The following is a 21457-nucleotide window of genomic DNA, read 5'->3' as shown; positions in this document are numbered from 1 at the left end:
TAGCTGAAACCAAAGTGTTTTTTACTTAAAATCTTGTCGAATTCTGAAGAAAGAAAATAAGATAATGCTTGACTTGTTTATGCAGTCCTAGGTATGAATCGTTACATTTATCACTGCCAAGAAAGTTCTCCATTAAAAGAAATAAGCCAGTTTTACATTTGAGTTCAAGTATTACGATTTGAGACTCGAAGATGATCATTTGTCTGTGTAGATGAACTTAGCTGACATCATTAGATTTATGCTTTATAATTTGCTCCTGGAAATAATTCAAGGTGAGAAATGCCAATCATTTCATCGAACTGTCCTTGCGTCTTAACATAATACAATGGAGTTCTTCGGTGTAATTCAACTGTCACAGATAAAACAGTGATGCACGGGAGTGTCTTCGTTGGTTGGGAGTTATTCTGCAAGGCACACTACCACCAAAGTGGACTTGCTGCCATTAAAAATGCCCCATGCTTCCCCAGTGGGGGCAGGGATTCCTGTCGGTTAGAGAAGTGCAGAATTATCAGCCCAATCCTATTCTTCTTGACTGTATTTCAACCAGACCACTCTCACCAAGTCATAGTAGTTGAAAGCTACAGGCAAGGCGCACCCCTCAAATATTGCGTCTTTTTTATTTTCCTCCTAAATGCTGGCTGGGTAACTTTTTTTCTGCCAAGGGCCATTTAGATATTTATAAAGTCATTTGACGGCCATACTGGTCAAACATTTCATTAACTCACCCTTAATGTGTTTGGCTGGAACTGCTTCTCTTTGGTGAGGCTTCTGATGGTAGCTGATATTGATGATTTCCTGGGCCTCATAAGACCCAAGGGCCACATGTGCCCCACCCTTTCCCTGAAAGCATAAACACAACAAGTAAAAAAATACGCACACATACACATTTGTGTGCATGTATAGATGAGGGGGTTTCAACAAGGTCTAAGGAAAAAATAAATGGACAGATGGTAGGGTTTTTGAAGCCCCCTCTGGTGCGCTTGGGTGGAACAGTAGGTGCCGCTGACCTACTTCCTCACATGGCACCCATGTAGGGAGAACCCGAGGGAACACCATTGGACACTGAAATATGTGGGGCTGCCCGTGATTCAGAACCCCATGGCACTGGGTTTGCTTTCAGGTTTGGGATTTTCTTGGGGGTTCAGGGTGGCTGGATCCATGAAGGATAATGTAGCGGTGTAATGGAAGTACTTGTGACCTTAATCCTTCAGTTCTTATTTCCTGCACTTACTGTTTCCAAGACGTTTCCTGGGATAGGTTGCCATGAGACCCACAGAATCCGAATTTTTGCCTACCCATGATTCTTGCTCCTTCATTTAAAATGATGCAGAGCCTACAGCCAACTAGGGCACAATTTTCACAATATAGTTAGAATTCTTTTGACTTGTGCTGTAAAAAGCAAGGATGAAAACATTGCAATAAAGTTGGGATTGTAATCCTAGATGAAAATCCAACTGGCAGAAACCAAAGGAAATGATGAGTGTATTTAAGATACTGTGCAAGTATGTTGTTTTGTTTTGCTGTAGCTTCCCGGTCATTTTCAAGTTAGAAGTGCACCCAAGGTCCTTATTCTTGTTCACCTTCATGGATTTGCTGAATCAAGGTCTTACGTTAGATGGAAGTGACAATGTGCCTCAAAAATAGAGCTTCAAAAGAAGTTATTTTCACCATGGGAAGATTAAACGTTAGGAAAAATCAGTTTCAAGTGACCTCCAGAGTTCAAATTACTTTTGTTTTCGTTTATGAAATTTTCTTCTTCCTGCAAAAACTCTTTCAAGTAGATTCCCTCGACACATGCAACAGTAGGGGTGTAGAACCACAAACTCAACAAGGGGACTCGCTCTCATTTCCAGCAGAAGACCATCCATCTATAAACTCTTTTACTACCAGATCATCATTTTTCTTCACATAAACAAATAATCCCCCCCAAAAAAATCTTTTTTAAAAAAGTCATTTTTAAAAGCCCCACAAACCTAATTGTGATGAAATAATATCAAGTAACCAAGAGAAAAGGGACAGACCTCCCTATCTATATACTAGGACATTAGAATATTAATATTTCATTACTTAGAAAGGTCATATTCAAGTTTTATTTCTTCCGATGACATTGGACTTGGAGAGTATTTGAGTTTAGTTTGTATTTTTTGTTAAATGTCAAAAGAAAGAATGGGGGAGATACCTTAATATATCAACTCCCTTTTCACCTTCTTTGAGTGAACACAAAATGTCACATTTTATTATCTTGTGTCTTCAAGTGACAGGCTGCCTGTGTGCAATAATTCATTTTTTAAATATCATTTTATTGGGGGCTCATACAATTCTTATCACTATCCATACATACATCAGTTGTGTAAAGCACACTTATACATTCGTTGCCCTCATCATTCTCAAAACATTTGCTTTCCACTGGGCTCTTGGAATCAGCTCCTTATTTTTCTTTTTCCCCCCTCCCTCCCTGCTCTCACCACCCTCATGAACCCTTGATAATTTATAAATTATTATTTTATCATATCTTACACTGCCCAATGTCTCCCTTCACCCGCTTTTCTATTGTTTATCTCCCAGGGAGGAGGTTATATGTACATCCTTATAATCAGTTGCTCCTTTCTACCGCCCCTTTGCTCCTCCCTCCCGCTATCACCACTCTCACCACTGGTCCTGCGGGGTTCATCTGTCCTCGATTCCCTGTGTTTCCAGTTCCTGTCTGCACCACTGTGCATCCTCTGGTCTAACCAGATTTGTAAGGTAGAATTGGGATCGTGATAGTTGTGGGGGAAGGAAACATTTAAGAACTAGAGGAAAGTTATATGTTTCATCAATGCTACACTGCTCCCTGAGTGACTCATCTCCTCCCCACTACCCCTCTGAAAGGGATGTCCAGCTGTCTACAGATGGGCATTGGGTCCCCATCCTACACTCCCCCTCATTCACGAGGATATGATTTTTTGCTCTTTGGTGCTTGATACCTGGTCCCTTCAGCCCCTCATGATCACACAGTCTGGTGTGCTTCTTCCATGTGGACTTTGTTGCTTTTGGGCTAGATGGTTGCTTGTTTACCTTCAAGCCTTTAAGACCCCAGATGCTATATCTCTCAATAGCTGGGTACCATCAACCTTCTTCACCTCACTTACTTATGTACACATTTGTCTTCAGCTTGTATATGGGGAAGGTGAACACACAATGATGGTGTTTGTTCTTTGGTGTCTGCTACTTGATCCCTTCAACACCTCATGATCACATAGACTGATGTGCTTCTTCTCTGTGGGCCTTGCTTCTGAGCTAGATGGCCGTTTATCTTCAAGCCTTTAAGACCCCAGATGCTATATCTTTTGATAGCCGAGCACCATCAGCTTTCTTAACCACATTTTCTTATGCATACATTTGTCTTCAGCGATTGTGTTGGGAAGGTGGGTATCATGGAATGACCGTTTAGTTGAGCAAAGTGCTCTTGTATTGAGGGAGTCCGTGAGTGGAGGTCCAATGTCCATCTGCTACCCTATTACTAAACCTATAAATATATGCACATAGATCTATTTCCCCCATAATCATAAGTATATTTACATATGTACATGCCTGTATTTAGGCTTCTATGTAAGCCCTTGACCCCCTACTTCTTTCCTCTGTTTCCTTTTGCTTTCTGCTTGTCCCACTACCATGCTCAGCCTTCATTTGGGTTTCAGTAATTCCTCTCAGTTACATTGCCCTTGTTCACTCCCTACCAGTCCTCCTACCCCTTCCTTGCCACTGGTTTTGAATCACTTGTTGTTCCCTTGTCCCTGGGTTGGTTAACACCTCTTCCCTTCCCACCACTACCACCCCATTCTCCCATGTCCCCCCGGAAGCACTGGTCCCATTGTTTTCTTCTCCACATTTTTTATCCAGACTATCTTATCCAGATAGATATGCAGAGGTAATAATATGCATATAAAATTGCGGATATAAAATGTTTGGACAGCACCAAACAAAGTGACACATAAAAACAAGGCGATGACGGCAGCACCAACAGTAAACTAACAAACAAAAAAAGCCAATGACATATAAAATCTAAAAGAAGAAAAAAAGGAAAAGAAAGAAAAGCCTGTCAATAGTTGAAGGTCTGTTTGTTGACTTTAGGAGTGTTTTCCGGATGAGTCTGATGGGGTGCCATGCCCTGGCCCCAAAGTCTATTTTTGATACTCCCTCGTGACTTCCTTGCTTTGCTCCCCCCCCCCATTCTATTGCACGCCTTTAGTATTTTGCCTCAGTGTGGTGAGATCAGCTCAGTCACACATCCCACACTGTGTCTCCAGTGCTGTCCCGTGTAGGGCCATGGGTCAGTGCAGGATGTTGCATCTCACAGGAGGGCCGGCCACATGGTCCTCTCTGTGATTTGGCTGCTCCAAAAAGGGCTATTGTCCTCTGAGCTTGGTGCACCGTGGTGTGCTCCACTCCCTTCCTCCCCCTGCATTTGCTTCAACTTCCTTCTGGGTATAGTAGGTCGGTTCCTTTCCCTCACCAGACAGTCTATTTTCATTTTCTGAGGCACTTCTTGCAATAATGCATTTTTATTTCAAAGAAAAAAGTTTCATATTAATGGGGTTTTTCCAATTTCATCTTTTAACTTCTAAGTAAATATATGGTTTTATTCTCCAAGGATAATGACATAGATAAATTACTACATGGAAATCTTCTTCCCTTTAAGGAATTGCTGTTCCCTAATTAATTACTCAGCTTGAGGGGTTTTATTTATTTGTTATTTAGGTTATTTATGAGCAAGTGAAAATGAATTTCTAATTGTAGTAAAAGTGTGATCATGGACCTGTTTCTCGACTTTTTCCTTGTCTTTGTTATCTCGCGCTGCTATAACAGAAGTCAATCCCACAAGTGACTCCAACACACACACATTTGTCCTGTCATGGGTTAGGAGGCTAGAAGTCACAGCTCAGGGCACCAGCTCTGGGGGAAGACTTTCTGCTGGCTGTTGGGGAAGGTCCTTGGTTCTGTGGACTTGACATAAAGCTCCCTCCACATGAGCTTCTTTCACTGATAATCTCTTTCAGACACACCCTACACTAGCCATGCCTCATTAATTAAAACAGTGACACCCCCCCCCCCATTCCCAAGTGGGATTATCACCCCTGATATAGAGGTGAGGATTTATAACACCTGTTTTTGTGTGGGAGGGAGACACACAATCCACTGTCTAGTATTCCTTCATTGTACTTAGCCTTTCTTTGTGTTGTCGTTAAGGCGAGGAAGACCTTCTCAGTCCTCCTCAGGATACAAGCACAGGGCTAGAGGAAGTGATGGAGCGACTCAACAACTCCTTCCCCAGTTCCAGAGGTAAGCCCAGCACCTAGAAGCAACAGAGAATGATTGGAATTACGTCAAATGTTCACTTCCATACCCACGTGATGTATTTCCTTTCCTTGTTTAGACACATGCTAACAGAAGGCCAATTGGGAATCATTAGTCAGCAGACTTTTTAAACGTGAATTTCTAGGTTGGAATATTTGGAGTTATAGTACCTGTATAATCAAGATGTTTCTAGAAATGAGATGGCTACCTTGTTAAAGTGTTAATTAGGAGATACTTTCTACCTAAGAGTGATTGTTATGGGTCATTCACAGACGAGGAGATTGATGCCTTGGTGGTGCTTTGGCTGGGCCTGCACAGCCACTTCACTCTAGGGCAAGGTCTACAGCAGGCCTACGGAGCAGGATTCTGACTTACGCTGATGCCCTTCATATTTAACATTTGTACTTTAACTGATTTCAATGGAGATTTAGCTTAATTTTTATAGGATTATCTCTTATTGGGTCTTTTTTCCTGTCCCCTTTCCCTTCCATACATGGAACACAGATTTAGCAAAGAAAGGAGTTAATATTCTTCTTCTCTCTGCCCATCCCTTTGACCTTATGCATTTTGCCCTTCCTTAACAGGCCATGTTTTATCTCATAGAATTTCCCTACCAGTTAGTGTCCTCGTCATGTGCCTTGCCTTACCCAAGGAGGTGGTATCTTTGTTTTGTGTTGGAAGGGGGCAGAGAGGAGAGGTACTGATAGCTCACAGCGCTATTTCTTGGGCTTTATGACCCGGACATAAAACGAAGTCACTGATCTACCTCCTTTCAACAAATAAAAAGAATGGCAGCTGTTCCTCTGTGGTCAAAGAGAGGAAAAGCCTCGAGGGGGGAGCACTCAAGGCTTTGGGGGCAGTGAATGGCACCCTCTATTGGTCAGCCTGGGAGGGCAGGCCTGTCGAACATCTGGGCTATTGGTTCCTCTCCACCAGGCCAATGAGAATGCTGTTTTGAGTTGGGTGTTTTCCCTTTCTTTTCATTCAGTGTCCGTGAACAACGCCATTTCCTACCTATTTGATGTAGGAGAGAACGTTGAGCAGTGCACATTAAAAGCAATAATGTTCTGGTAGAGCGTTGCTAAGGAACCAACAGGGGAAGCTAATTTTAAATGTCTGCACCAGCCATCTTTTCACTGCCTCTGATGTGTTGGTTTTCACAGATAAAAATCTTATCTGTCTTCCACCCACCCTAACACCACCCACCTCGAGCCCCATTCCAGTCCTTACTGTGTTAGGCATCTCCTCTCCCTAGATGCCATTAATCATAAGAAGACGATGCCCGGCCTGGTCATGAATAAAGAGGATCAGCTTTATCCTCATGACTTCACCGTGGCAGTTTTGACTAGAACCTACCGTGTGCTGGTGGGTGTGCTGAGGATGCATAGAAGAAAAGACAAGTTCCTTGCCTTCAGGGCACTTTGAGTTGCAGGGTACCAATGAAGTTCGAATCACAGTACACTAATAACATGCCTGTCATGGAGAGTCTAACTCACAGCAACCCTATAGGACAGAGGAGAACTGCCCCCTTAGGTCTTCGGAGCCTGAATCTTGATGGGATTAGAAAGCCTCATCTTTCACCAGTTGACCTGCTGGTGGTTTCAAACTACTGACCTTTGTGGTTAGCAGCTCAACTTGTAGCTCACTGTGCTCATGACTGGATGGCAGTGAGTTTGGTTTGATTTGGTGATGGATATGACTGTGGTGTTTATGAATCCCGGGAACTCGCCTGTTCACTAACAAGTCAGGGGTTAGCCTCTGGCAGAAGAAGTATCTCCTTCAAGGTTATATTGCCACTGGAAGGAGAGCGAGAGGCAGGAAGTTTAGCTTCCTGGGTAATCCATCTTTCATTATTCCCAAGCTCCCCCATGAAGACCTGGGACAGGTGTGTTTTCCCACAGCCTGGTGGCCTGGATCGCTACCCTGCGGGGAGTTCGTGGCTACTTTGTTGATGTCCTTGTCACTTTTCCCACATCTAACTAACAAGAGTATATCAGAAAAGAGGCTGCAGTGATGTGCCTTGTTCTGCTTTCCCCATAAACAGCCTTGCCTCTTTAATAGTCCATTTTATACTTGGGTCTCTGGTACATGCTAGTTAGCATAATGGTGAAATCCCCTGTTAAAGGCCTTGGAGCTAAGCACCACATTAGTTTGGAAGACGCCACAAGGCAAAACTAGTAACCGATCTCCTATGTTAAGTGGTGTTTGCCACTTACCGTCTCTGGCATTTACTTACTTGTACTTGTATGATGTTGATTTGCTTCTGAGGAATCTTGAGAATCTATTCATGAAGGCTTCCTGGATAGTGTGTACTAAATTAGCGCTTATGGAAGCTTATTGTCCCCTAAGTGCTGATTTGTGTTTTCAAAAATGGGATAAGGAGGCCTTGTGTGATACCAGTTCCATTAACTAATGAAGTTCCTACTCACTCAATAGTTCCCCAGTGGCTTAAGAGAATTAATTCATAGTCCTGAAAAATCAAACAAATATAAAATGTACAGTAAGAAAATAGCTACAGTGCTGGAAAATCTGGCATGTTTTTCTGTGATGCTACAACTCGACAGTGTTTTTTTCCTTTCCTTCTTGTTTTGCTACTCCTCCTAAATTAGGCTTTATGATAGGTCTTTCCCCCCAGAATTAAAATGCATTAAGAATCAATTTCATCCTCCGAAATAGAGGCTGCCTTAGTTACCTAGTGCTGCTCTAACAGAAATGCCCTACGTGAATGAATGAATGAATGGTTTAGACAAATGGAAATGTCTTCTCTCTTCAGCTCTATGGGGAATAGCTTCTCTGTGTGTCAGTTGTGGAGAGGACCTTGTCTCCTTTCAATATCTGTAGGACTGTGTTCCTTAGAAGGTCACCAGGAAGCTTGCCATCCGTCTTCCCCTGGGTCTAGGAGACTGTCAGTGCAGGGACCTCTGGTCCAAAAGACACTCTGGTCTCGGCTCTCCTTTCTTGGTGACACTTCTTTAGTGTTGGGACTGAGGTCTCTTTCTCTCTCTCTGTTCGTTTTTCTCTCTTTTATCTCATAGACACTAAAAGGTAATATAGCCCACACAAACTCAAAACCAAGCTCACTGTCATCAAGGAACCCTGTTGCACTGGGTAGAACTGCCCCATGCATTTCAGGGATTGTAACTCTTTACAGGAGCAGAAAACGCTGTCTTCCTCCCATGAAGCAACTAGTGGTTTCAAGCTCCTATGGCCTGAGTAAAGGTGTGGCACAACACCCCAATCTTTCCTAATTATCATAAAAAAGGTAACCTTATCCTTATTAACATAATCTAATATTACCTCATAATTGACTTTGAGGTCAGGATTTACAACAAATGGAAGATAATTAACATCGTATCACAAAATGTTGGCCAACCACATAATGCTGAGAATGATAGAATAGCCGAGTTGACACATTTTGTTTTTTCTATAACAACACTTTTTAGCATCCTCATTTCTTTGCCAAAGAGGGGTAGAGTTTGGTGGGGACATCTTCCAGTTAAGATAATACCAAATAAAAAAACTTGCGATGTTAACAACTCAGGATATGGACTCTTCCAAATGGAAGGGCCTTCAAAAGTCTTCTCATTCAACTTCTAGCTCCTTTACAAATTTCACATCCAGCAGTGACTTTCAACTTTTTTTAACCATTCTCTGTAATCAGAAAAACATTTTTCATTTCAAACTGTGATAAGGATATATAAGTTGTGTATATACCATGTGGTAGATATACCATATGTATGCGTTAGTTACATGTACATAAAAATTTCGTAGATGCATTTTGTAATACAACAGTTTTCATACTGCATGAAATTTGTGCTGTTTCACTATTCAGTTTATTTTAAAATAAAATGCTGGTTGCAACCCAATAAATTGGATTTTTCTTCCAGCGGTTTGAAAAGATTGATCTAACGCATCTCAGTTGTATTGGCAAACTGAAAGTCTTTCTAAAAAAAGAAATAAAAATGAAAACCACTGGGGTTTTATTCCCCTGAAAGTTTCTGCCAAAATCTCGCTAATATCTTTGAGGACTTTGTACTTTTAATCTATGTCTGCCACCCATGTTCCCATTGTTGTGCTACCAAATAAATTAAAGTCCACGATTGCTACAGCTGTTTTAGACAGCTGTTTGAGTAACTCAAAACAGATGTCAGGGCCAAAGGTCTGACATTTACTGGAAATGTGCTATTAAATACCACCTCATGGTTTACTTAACCCTGCCAGATAATCACCCACACAGGAAAATACTTTTTTTCAATGGTAGTAATTTTTAAATAAATATAAAATACTTAGCCAAGCATTTTTGTCCATTTTAAATGTATAATTTTTGTTACCGTTTACTATAATTTTGGCACAGAGCTGGACCATGACTTAATAACGAAAGCTTTCCTTTTCACAAAGAGTACCTGGATGCCCAGAGAAGCTGTGTCTTATCCATGCATAGCCATTCAGAAGTGAAATTAGACTTCTGATCTTATCTGAATGGCCTTGCTAAACTGTTATCCAAATTAATAAAGGAGTTGTATGCTTCTCTGTTTAGTAAGAAACCATGGCCAAAATGATCTTGCATAATAGCCAGTATGAGCGATAGTGTGTTCAAGGTGTGAATGCCTTGCGATTATATCTTTCATGATTAATCTTGTCGATATTGTTAGTTCACAACTGCTAGGGGGATTTCAGTGTCCCTGTGTGTATTAAATACAGAACAATAGGCAATTTTTGTTTAATCTGTCTGTTATCCATCTATAATCTCCCCTCTGTAAGTATATAAACAAGTTGAATTCCACAGTAATCAAAAGTTATAATAAGCTGTCGACTCTAAATCTTCACCATTAGTCTATTGAAACACACATGGATGGAACAAACAATAAAATAATCATTTAAAAACAAAGCCCTCTGAGGAATTTGTTCTCCGTTTGCTGCTCATTTGAAAGTCTAAAAGTAGTTTACACATGTGTACATTGACAAAAACATGCCTCCATGGTCAGTGGAATTGCTTTGGGCCTGTCTTAAAATGAGGTGACACTCTGTGGATTAATGAATTATAGAGTCTAAGATAAGCTGTTATTACAGTGAGGCAATCCAGAAAGCAGTTAGCAATGCAAATATGGGTGTTTCTGCTGCTTATAGAAGCTCTTATCTGCTAACCTCTGCCATATTCTTTTTGTCCTGAACAGCCATCCTCTCTCATACCCATCACCACAAAAGTCCACACACATTCTATAAAATATACCTAACTACCGCCCCCCCCCAACAGTTTTGTGAAACATGCTGTCTTGTAAAATTCAATTCTTGCTCTTTGGCTCTTTTATGGGAGAGCAGCAGCATAAGGAACAAAGTCTGTCAGAGGGGAGCATCATTTGCCAACTTTGGAATGCCGTTCTCTCTCTCTTCCATCTGTTTCCACGAAAGATTTCAGCGTTTATGCCTTAATACCAAGGGCTAGGCTTGGCCTGTTTTTATAAACAAAGTTGTGTTGAAACGCAACCACACACATTTGATTACATGTAGTCTACGAGCGCTTTTGTACTACACGGGCAGTCATTGCCGCCAAGGTGTGTGGTGTAGTTGCTACAGCGACCACATGGCTGTAAAACCTGGAACACACATATTACCTGTTGGGTGGCTAACCAAAAGTCAGCAGTTAGAAGCCATCTGCCAGCCTCTCCATGGGAGAAAGAGGAGGCTTTCTGCTCTTGTAAAGATTGACAACCTTGGAAACGCGAAAGGGCTGTTCTTGCTTTGTCTTATAGGGTCACTACGAATCAGAATCATGTTTGCCTTTTTGACTTTTTGAGGAAAAAGCATACCTACTTCCAGCTTTGTACTAATATTTGGCTGTCCATTCTAGCCCATTACATGTGTACAACCATAAGCTTTAACACAGGTCAACTTTGAGCTCCACCAAACTGTGCTTCAAAATTGAGTTCAACATGTATCCATGTTCACCAAAGATCTGGCATGCTATCATATTGAAGGTGTCGGTACTTCAATCCCCGTTGACTTGTGATCGAACAGACAGCCTGAAAAGGAATTCTTTCTTCCTTGCCTCCGGTAGCCCGCTAAGATAACAGAAACTAAGAGCACCCAAGTAAAACGTAACTTTGAAACGAAGAATTTCCGTGAACAATTTCAAGTTCATACTTCCTGAGGAAGTTAGACTTCTCCAGACCTGATCAAATGCTTTCTTTAGTCTCCAGACTCCTCCAGCACACTTCCCTTTTCTCTTGACTCATTTCCTGAAAACATACCACATTGCCAGATGGACACTCTAGGTGGAGGGCTAAGGAAACTCCTTTCCAACGAATATGTTTATGAAATACAATGGCCATCTAACCACTTCTCTTTTATTTATTTATTTTTCACCAAGACCTTAAAAACAAACAACAAATTGTACAACCAATTAGCTTCTATTTTGACTCCATAAGACAATTCCCAGAACCATGGAAAACAGTATTTGCCTTTAACCTTTTCTTTTTTAACAGAAGAAAATCATCTTCCTTTTATGTCTGTTGATGAGCACTTTGGGATCCCCTTAATGCTCGAGGGCTTTAGAAGAGGCTACCATTTACCATGGCCCTGAGCAGACCCTTTTCCATATAGTGAGGTTTCCAAAGAAGGCCCAGAAACCAAGCACACATTGTTTGCTGTGGATTCAGCAGTAACCAGTGGAGTGTGGGCTCGAGGGATGGCTTGGTGTAGAATTGATGTAAATATGTAAACTTTATTATCCTAGAAAATATAATTATATTCTAAAACAAAATCTTCTTGCTTTCTAGCAATATTGTCTTTCCTCAAGTTCAGAAGGTTTACAACTAGACTAGAGTGAACAAACCAGAATGGCAGCAGCCCATGACAACCAAGCTAAAGGGCAACTGGCCAACCCAAGTTGCTTTTCACACAGAACAACTGTTGCCCGTGACCTTACCAAATCAATTTAGTCAACATTTATGAAGTACTCATAGAGTACAAGTGGATTCAAAGAGATCATGGAAGGGCATGTGGGCCCAGTTCTCAAGAAACTGACATTCTGGGGAGGAAGAGAATAAATAATATTAGCTGGTAGTATACATGTTGATGATGGAGATGGAAAAATATAATAAGCCCTTGCTTGAGGAGTCAAAAATAAAAGCGTGATTAATTCATGTTGGAATTTCTTTGAGTTATCAAAGATGAAATGAAACTCACCTGTCATCTTCTGTCATATGCCTACCGCCCACTACTCTCTTGTTTTGAAGAGTGTCGTTCACATCAGGTTCTTACCTGGGCCAGCTTGTGGTTTTTGTACTCCTGAGCCATCTCTGACTCAATCAGGAAGGAAAGCAAAGAAGGAAGAGCATGCTGAGAAACCGTAAAATATGTACTAAACGTTTTGAACCATAGGGTTGCCTCTTGCACGGTATCATTTGGAATACTGCCCGCATACTTTTTCACTAAAAACTAGTCATTCTCAAATTATTCCATAGAACGTGAATGATAATGGAGCCACTGAATATGTCCGGTCAGTGGGGATAGGAGGTATTAGACAGGATCACATACAACTCTGCTTTTGACTCCTCTCAGTATTGGAATACTATATAAGATTTTTAAGCAACAGTTCCAGAAAGCTTGGAAAACCAGTATTTCAGTTTGAAAACTTGGAGATAAAAGGACATGCGAGGTATTTGTCAGAGGTTACAAATTTTCTGCCCATTTATGAATATGATCGTAAAATACTTCTTTAGAATCTGCTACTCAAAAATATATAACTACATTCAAATTATGAAGGATTCAATAAATCCAACAAGTTACTGAGTCTTTAGCCATTGGCTTCCAAGGCTTTTGATGTCTACTGAATTATGAGGAAGAAGCGGAAAGCCTATTCTTGGATTTGACCCGATGGCTTGCCCATTGACTGGGCTAATGTCTTCTCCCTACCCTGTTTTTTCTATTTGTTTTCTCAAAAAGTCCTCCAAATATTATCATAGGCCTGCTCAGCTTCTACCAGGCAGGCACATTCTCCCACCGGGTAGAATCCAGTCTCTGTGGGGTCCTGCCGAGCATTTGAGGTGCAGACTTGGCATACAAAGGCCACTGCTATTTATGTTTCAATGTGCTGATTGTCAAGTCCAGAGTGAAAGGATTAGGAGATTTGAGGATATTAAATAGGACAGTCTACAATCACCCTGGCAAACAAGGCTCAATTGATCAGATTTCTATTTTTGTTCCAGTTTTCATTCAGTTTAATGTGTGAACTCTATGGAATCTATAAGTGATGTCTCCTTCCTGGATCATGTTATCTGTTTACACGGATTTTAAGTGTTATGTAAAGTGATTGACTAGATGTGTATTTAGGGGGTTGTTCCCCCACCACCACCTTCTTTTGTTTTCCAGAAGGGAATAAATGAAATGTCATCTCAACATTTGTTTGGTAAAAACAGCAAATTTGGTATGAAACTGTATATTTATGCATGGTTTTTGTTTTGTTTTGTTTTCCTTTCTGATATCTCTGCCTCTCCCTCTCTCTATTATTAAAGGAAGAAATACCCCTGGAAAGCCAATGAGAGAGGTTAGTGAGATTCAGGCTCACAGCCATGGCTTCTGTCTGTCTCATTCTGCTTTCTATGTTTGGCGTCTGTGTATAAACCGTGTGTGTGTGTGCACGCGCATGTGTGTATTACACGTTGTGTTGTCATGTAAGGATGGTGGCCACATCTCCACTTGCAGCTCACGAGGAACATCCCTCAAATGTTCATCACCTGGATGACAGGACAAGGCATGGGGAAGCAGAGATCTCTTTTAAATGGCCATTCCTTGTAGTCCCTAGGTTGGAATCCTGCAGCTCATCGTCTGTTGCCGTTTGCAACATAGAGCAGATCTTCAAAATAAGTTTAGCCTTGAACAGAATCAATGAGCCCAAAACTTCCTTCCACTTGCAGGGCCCTAGCATTTCTGCCAGTGCCCTTGGGTTGTCATTCTTCTGGGAGGACTTCGCTTTGTTTTGTTTTGTGTTTCGCGTTCTTTTTTCCTGGTTTCCACATTCTTTCCCATTTTAGCTTCTGTGTTTTGGGCACTTGCTGTGTGCCAGGCACTGTTCTAAGCACTGCCGTCTCTTTCACTACATTCTCTTCATGACAAAGCTCTGAGGTAGGTACTCCCGATTATTCCTGTTTTACCAAGACGGAAGCTGAGTCAACGAGAGGGTAAGCAATGTGACCAAGGCAACTGAACCGGAATTTAGATACAGTCACGCTGGCTGTACAGTCATATTCTTAACTCGTCAGCAACACTGCCACTTTAGGGGATGGCTGCTGAAAGGCACAGATCCTTTTCCTATGTTTTGGAAGATACTCTTTTTTAAAAATTGGCATTTGGAGCCAGTTAGAACAATAACTAGTTCAGCACGAAACTTGGAGATTGGAGTCCTGAGAGTTTGGCGATTAGAAAACAACCACCTATTTGTGGGGTACAGAAGGAGCCCCGATGGCTCGCCAGTTAAGGAGTGACAGCCTAGAAAACCCTCTGGAGCAGTTCTTCCTTGGCCCGTGGGTCACTGGAACTGGGAAATCCACTCAAAGACACCTAGCAACCGCAGCCTGCAGTAAACAGGGTGAAGGATGCAGCCTCCGTACTGAATGAGGTGTGGGGTTTTACAGTCAAGATGCTTTTCTTACTCCTGTTGTACCAGGAAGCTTGTTTGGCCGTGAAACGGACAGCCCAAGAAAAACAAAACTGCCCTTACCAAGAGCGTAGTGTGAAGGAGCAGAGAAGAAATGCTCTCTTATGGGATGACAAGAGTATAAACTGGTCTGGGAGACAGGTTGGGTGTGTGGAGGGTCTTAAGAGAAGATGTTGGTTCCTTATAAGGATGGGCAAGGGTAGCCAGTGATTCATTTCAAACAAGAGGAGCCGAACTAGCCATTCTGCCAGCACCATACCATCCACGTCACGATGGACCTTGCAGTACATCGACACCAGTGCTCCCTCCCAAGGTTTTGGGGTTGAGGCCCCAGGCGGTGTGGTAGACTAGGACTAGTGCAAAACAGAGGGAACCGGAATCGGCGAAGCACTGAATGCTCCTGGTGGTTTGCCTGGCCCGTGTATCTCTATGTGAGCCTCCTTTGTTTCATTGTTATGGTAAGTGTCCCTGCAAATGTGTGTCTTGTCCGCAAAAGGAAGGCCAGTGCTTTTGACCACTCTGCACATGAATTTCTCTGGGGAATGAATTTTTGAAAAATTCAGTGCTTATAGGCATTTGGAGGTTTCACTAGCTTAGATGTCTTAGAGGCAGAGAAGTTTCTAGAAACTCTTGAGAACCCAAAGAATAATGAGTTTTGATGCTATGAAAATACCCTAAGTGTACAGTATACAAGGTTTATTTTTAATTGAAAGATTAAGTTACAGAGAGGGGTTAAAAAATGGAAGCACATTTCACTTCAGTATCTTGGCTTGGCTTTGGCCAATTGAATGCTACCCATTTATTTGAGATTTTTTTTCCTTCTTCTTAAATGAGAGTGCCAGATTGCTATTGAGGTCTTGGATCTTTGCCAGAAAGTCTCAATTCCAATCACTGTGGAAAACGACTCCCTCAGGCAGCAGTGGCGTGTGAGACTAAATGTGTTGCAGTTAGCACAAACTTGGAAAAACATACGACTGCCCTAATGTTCAACACATGGTGCCTTTGTGTTCTGCAATCCTTGCTTCAGAATGGATTAAATTAATACTTTCTATAGACATATTTTATGTCAACTTGTGCCTGCAACGGATTGCAGAAGCCTGAATGCTGGCCTCGTACAGTGCTTCTGGCATTCATGGATATGAGATTTGAAATTTGACTTTAAAAAAGTGTGTCAGTAAAGTGAAAAACCTCACTAATACATTGCCCGACACACATGGGAAATAGAACCGCGACACTAGTGTGTTCTCTGTGTCCGTATTAACAGCGCAGCTTTATTCCTCCCCGTGGCTTGAGGTTACGATGCATTGGGGTAAGATTTTGTCAGAGGGAATTTTTGTTTCTGGATCCAATGAGAACTTCTCTGAAGCACAGAACTAAAATGTAATCTGGGAAAGTATGCATTTGTAAATGGATTACTCAGATAGATCTGGTAACGTAGCCCAAATTGTGATCCATTGTGAACATTTCATTCTCACCAGGCTAAAGGTTACTTAAGGTTTTATGGGTGTGTGTGAAATATTTAGAATACTGCTTGGTAAATGTTTAAATAGCTGGAACGCTGAGAATGTTTCCCTTTTGAGAGAGTCAAAAAGTTTCCATTCAAGTAGTAAGCATCATTTCTGGGAATAGATATATCACTTGGCCCCATAATCTAGCCAAGCATCTACTTGTCTTTATTATTCAACGGTGGTTCACATTATCTAAGCACAGAGTCTTAAAAGACTTTTTTAATTCAAAATTCATATTAGTAAGCCCAAAGCAAAAAATGAATCCCCCCCCTCCTATTTTTTTTCTTTTTGTCTTATCATACATTGTCTAGTTCCCAGGTGGCCTGTGGCCGATGAAAAAAATCATTTGAATTATACTCGAGTATCAGGTTTTAATGATTATGGATTTTGTTTTACTACTTTTGTTAATGGGCATTCAAAGTAAAAGTAATTAAAATACTGAAGTTAGACCATCCACTTGCAATGATGCATGAATAGTTATGCAGAGTCCCCAAAGGAACCGGGCTATCAGAAATAGATACAGGGGAAGCCCCCCCCCCCAACCTGGGACCCGGAGGCCATAATTAGATATGTTTGCTGTAAGCTGTAAGGAGCTGCCCAGGGCCCAGGGTATCTACCAGTGATTTGCATGGTTTCAAAACAGCCAAAGATGATTTCAGTACTTCACTCAAGGCCTCCAAGCCATTGACCTTCTTTATGAACACTACTTATGCTTGGCTAAAAAAAGTTTTCATAGTTGTAGCTCAAATCCAAGGGGATTTTTGAAAAAGCAAAAAACAAAAAAAAAAACCCCAAACCGACATACTTAGTTCTCACTGAAACACCTTGTATTAATCAAGCTCAGAGAGATTTACACACTTGGGCAGTTTCATATAAATGGCTGAATGGCATTAAACTCTGACTAAGTCTCAACTTGATCCGCTGCCATCACCACTTAAGTGCTTGCCCATGTGATTCCTCTTGAGATTTTTTTATGATTGAGAAAAAAATATGTCTTTTGAAACAAATATTAGAATAAAATGCCTGTCCTAGACTATATTTAATTTTTATTGAGATTTAACAAGTATTATGGAAATCTGTAAAGCTGATAAATGGCAAGGTAGTAATAGCCCAGTAAAGCATTTTAAGTAGCAAAGGCCCTACTTTTATCATGGAGTGGTTTACTAATGTCCAAGAATTTAAAATATGGGGCACATGTAAAGGCAAGCCGTAAAATCAGGATACCTCCCATTCCCTTGCCCTAATCTCAATTGTGTTCCCAAGTACCCTGGGGACATTGTACTCTTCTGCTGCTCTCGTGCTGGGGGGTTGATGGGAAGCCATACCCCATTATTATGAAAGGATTAGCAGCTAGTTCACCCTCCTTTGGGAAGAGATCCAAGATAGACCCACGGATTGCCCAGATCCATAGGATACATGAGGGTCATCTTAGAATGAGGCTCTGGAGTCATTTGGGCCCCCCAAATAATTTTTACACTGAAGCTTTCTAATCCAAATGTCAATCAGGTACAACAAGGTCACTTCAGGAGTGTCTCTTTTGACACAAGTGAAAGCAGAGAGAACCCAGTCGCCTGAAGCTTGAAGCAAAGACTCCATGAGGTGCACCTGATGTGAGGCTGAGGCGAATGATAGGGACGTTGGTGCGAGGGGAGGGAGGGTGGCCAGGGCGGAGGAGTTGGTGTCAGCGGCGGTGGTCGTGGTGGTAGTTATGGTGGTATTGACGTGAGAGTGAAAAGTTGTAGTGCAGGTAGAAGATAAATAGTCACCCACAGCAAGGTAGAAAAAAATGCACCCCATCATGAAGTGTTCCTGCAATGACAGTAATCTTGTGCTTACCCGGGGAATTCTTTTGCTATATGATATCTACATGGGGAAGAAGAATGTAACGTTTGACATGTTTCCATTCAAGCAACTCTGGTAGGCTGGTCCAATGTTAAGCTAATACTAACAATGCGTACTGGCTTCATTAACAAGGCTTTGCTTCTGGAAACGAGTCGAATTCCACCCTGTCGTGTACACCCTTGACGCAGCTTCTGTGTTGTCTTCGCCTAGAAAAGAGAATGGTTTCCCCAGTGGCCCAGGATCAGGACGATCATAGCAGCATCCTTTGTAAACTCTGTCATTCTCTTTGTCTTCTAGGACACAATGTAGGCAGCCTGTTCCACCTGGCGGATGATTTGAGCAGAGCGATGGAGTCCTTAGTTTCAGTCATGACAGATGAAGAAGGAGCGGAATAAATGTTTTACAACTCCTGATTCCCGCATGGTTTTTATAATATTCATACAACAAAAAAGAGGATTAGACAGTAAGAGTTTACAAGAAAAAAAAATCTATATTTTTGTGAAGGGTAGTGGTACTATACTGTAGATTTCAGTAGTTTCTAAGTCTGTTATTGTTTTGTTAACAATGGCAGGTTTTACACGTCTATGCAATTGTACAAAAAAGTTATAAGAAAACTACATGTAAAATCTTGATAGCTAAATAACTTGCCATTTCTTTATATGGAACGCATTTTGGGTTGTTTAAAAAATTTATAACAGTTATAAAGAAAGATTGTAAACTAAAGTGTGCTTTATAAAAAAAGTTGTTTATAAAAACCCCTGAAAATGAACACACACACACACACACAAACTTTGAGGCATTACATTGTTTTGCATCTTTTAGGGTGACACCCATCTGAAATTCATGGGGTTTTTTCCCTTTATTATTATTTTTTTTGCATTGTTAAATATAGAACGTTCTCTAATGCCACCGAATGACAATTTCACCTTAACTCTTTTTAGGATTGTTGACGGAGTGGAGCTGGATGTGGGTTTTCCTTTTCTGTGGCTATATGTCTATAAGTATATAAATACTATAGGTGTATAGATAAAGAGATATAAATATTTACAAAGCTTTTCAATTTCCTGTTCAACTATGCCTGCCACTTTCTCCTGGACAGAAATTGCCTCTCGTCATCCAGGTTGACCTTCTTGGTCTAGAATACATTTTCCCTGGAGCCGAAAGCCAGAAGGAAATGACCACACTCACACATTGTCTAGAGCTCCAGATGGTCTTCATTTTAAACTTTCCACTGACAACCAGTGGGTTGACTTTTTGAAAAACAGGAACATGTGACTGGATAGATAGGACCTTCTTATAGCAGCATAATCCAGTGATTGCGGTGTTCAGCTTCCTGCTCCTAAGAATGCCTCGCTTTCAGTGGCAGTTCGAGTACCACGGGGCATGTTTAACCTCCAGGCAGTAGGACAATGGCAGGACCAGTGAGCCATCGATGCCCAGCCAAATCCTGCAAAGGAGCAGGCTGCTCTTGAGCTAGAGGATCAGCTGAACGCTCATGAGCACGCATCGAGATTTCTATGCTTTACCACTAAAGAACGCTGCCCTCGCCTCATGGTCAAATGGCAGCATTTGGGGGGTTTGGTTTGGTTTGGTTTTGTTGGGAGGGGGGGGTGTTATGTTCTTGTAAGGTTTTCCTGATTGCAGTGAGATTTTATATGCACAACACTTAATTTAGAATAACCCTTGGGGAAAGGTGTAAGACAGTAACCCTATCACATAGTGTCGCCTTGGCATTTCTTTGCAAGCAATTCTACCCAGTTTTTTGAGAAGGCGAGCAATCGATTTCAAGATTCCATAAGCTACTGCAGACCCTTTTGGGTAGATTTGGCAGGTTAAAGGTAGAAACAAACACAGGATGTTCTCACAGGGAGGTGGGCAGGGGCCTATGAGGAAGAGCTCAGACCTGGTGGAAAAGCTTTACTCTCTCATGCTGTTGCATTAGTCTTCTGACTTTGCCATTCGTTCACAAGCATCTCACCACGTGACCTACCATTTTGCAAATCTGTTACCTCTTACATCAAGTGGAATTAACTTTTGGAGAGTGGGTTTTGTCCATTATTTTATTAATGATAATTAGCATCCAACACAGCTTCTCGTGCTATTTCTACCTCACTTTGGTTGGGGGTGTTCCCGATAATTGTGCACACCTGATTTCACACCACTCGCTCCACCGCTTGTCCACGTGTGAACACTTTTTTCTCCATTTCATTTTCCTTTTCGATTTCCAAAAGAAAACCCAAAGCTCTAAGGTCACAAATTCCATGATGGTCTGGTTAATGTAGTCGTAACGTTTTTCCTTAGGTGATGCTGAGTTTTTCTTTACCCGAGAATTGTCCTTTTTCCCTCTAACGCAGTGTTTCATAGAGGAGTTGCTTTACATCCTACTATGAAGTTTAAGTTTCATTCTAAAATCAGAGTTAAATAGTGTGCATAATTTTGTTAATCTTTTTGGTTTTGTTTTAACTTTTAGACATTAGCTCTGGCGTGAGTCTGTCAAAATATTTGAATAAACACTGAGAGCTTTATTGTTGCATATTCAGTATAATTTGGACATTATTCCGTGTTCTTTATAACCACCAAGTATTAAACTGTAAATCATAATCAATGTAACTGAAGCATAAACATCACATGGCATGTATGTCATTGTTTTCAAGTACTGGGTTCTTACTTGAGTATCATACTACATTGTGTTTTAACATCAACACTGTAACATTTACTAATTATTTTTTTAAACTTCAGTTTTACTGCATTTTCACAACATATCAGACTTCACCAAATATATGCCTTACTATTGTATTATATTACTGCTTTACTGTGTATCTCAATAAAGCACGCAGTTATGTTTCAAAAATGTTGACTGGACTGCAATATTTTGTTTTCATTTTCACGAGTATTCGGTAATCCATTCATGTGGTTCTGAAAGGTAAGCAGTAAGGAGCCTCCCTCCCGCTCTCTTCCTTTCCATCCTCACTACTCTATAAGTACATGTATTAATTTCTTGGGATCTTCCAATGTATCTTACATAAGCAATTGCCAATATATATACTTTCTTCCTTTGATTATGCAGAGAATAATGGGCTGTGAACTTTCAATATATACAAGATATTCTCATTCT

At 41.1% G+C, this 21457-nt stretch overlaps 1 protein-coding gene across 7 annotated transcripts in view; it reads left to right on the top strand.

Moving 5' to 3' along the window:
* Positions 1-21153, top strand: part of DMD (dystrophin) — a 730751-nt gene extending 709598 nt beyond the window's left edge. For 2 of the 7 annotated variants that reach the window (XM_075538193.1, XM_075538191.1), the window contains 2 exons: positions 5230-5322; positions 18640-21153. In XM_075538193.1, the coding sequence (XP_075394308.1) occupies positions 5230-5322; positions 18640-18737 (191 nt within the window). In that variant the 3' untranslated portion in view covers positions 18738-21153. Of the gene's footprint in view, positions 1-5229; positions 5323-13850; positions 13883-18639 lie in introns of all 7 variants that reach the window. The other 5 variants (XM_075538187.1, XM_075538186.1, XM_075538194.1 and 2 more) reach the window with 4 other exon arrangements.
* The last annotated feature ends 304 nt before the right edge of the window (positions 21154-21457 follow it).

This window comes from Tenrec ecaudatus, chromosome X, assembly GCF_050624435.1.
Source record: "Tenrec ecaudatus isolate mTenEca1 chromosome X, mTenEca1.hap1, whole genome shotgun sequence".
Taxonomy (NCBI): Eukaryota; Metazoa; Chordata; class Mammalia; order Afrosoricida; family Tenrecidae; genus Tenrec; species Tenrec ecaudatus.
This window is presented reverse-complemented; position numbering and strand designations above follow the sequence as displayed.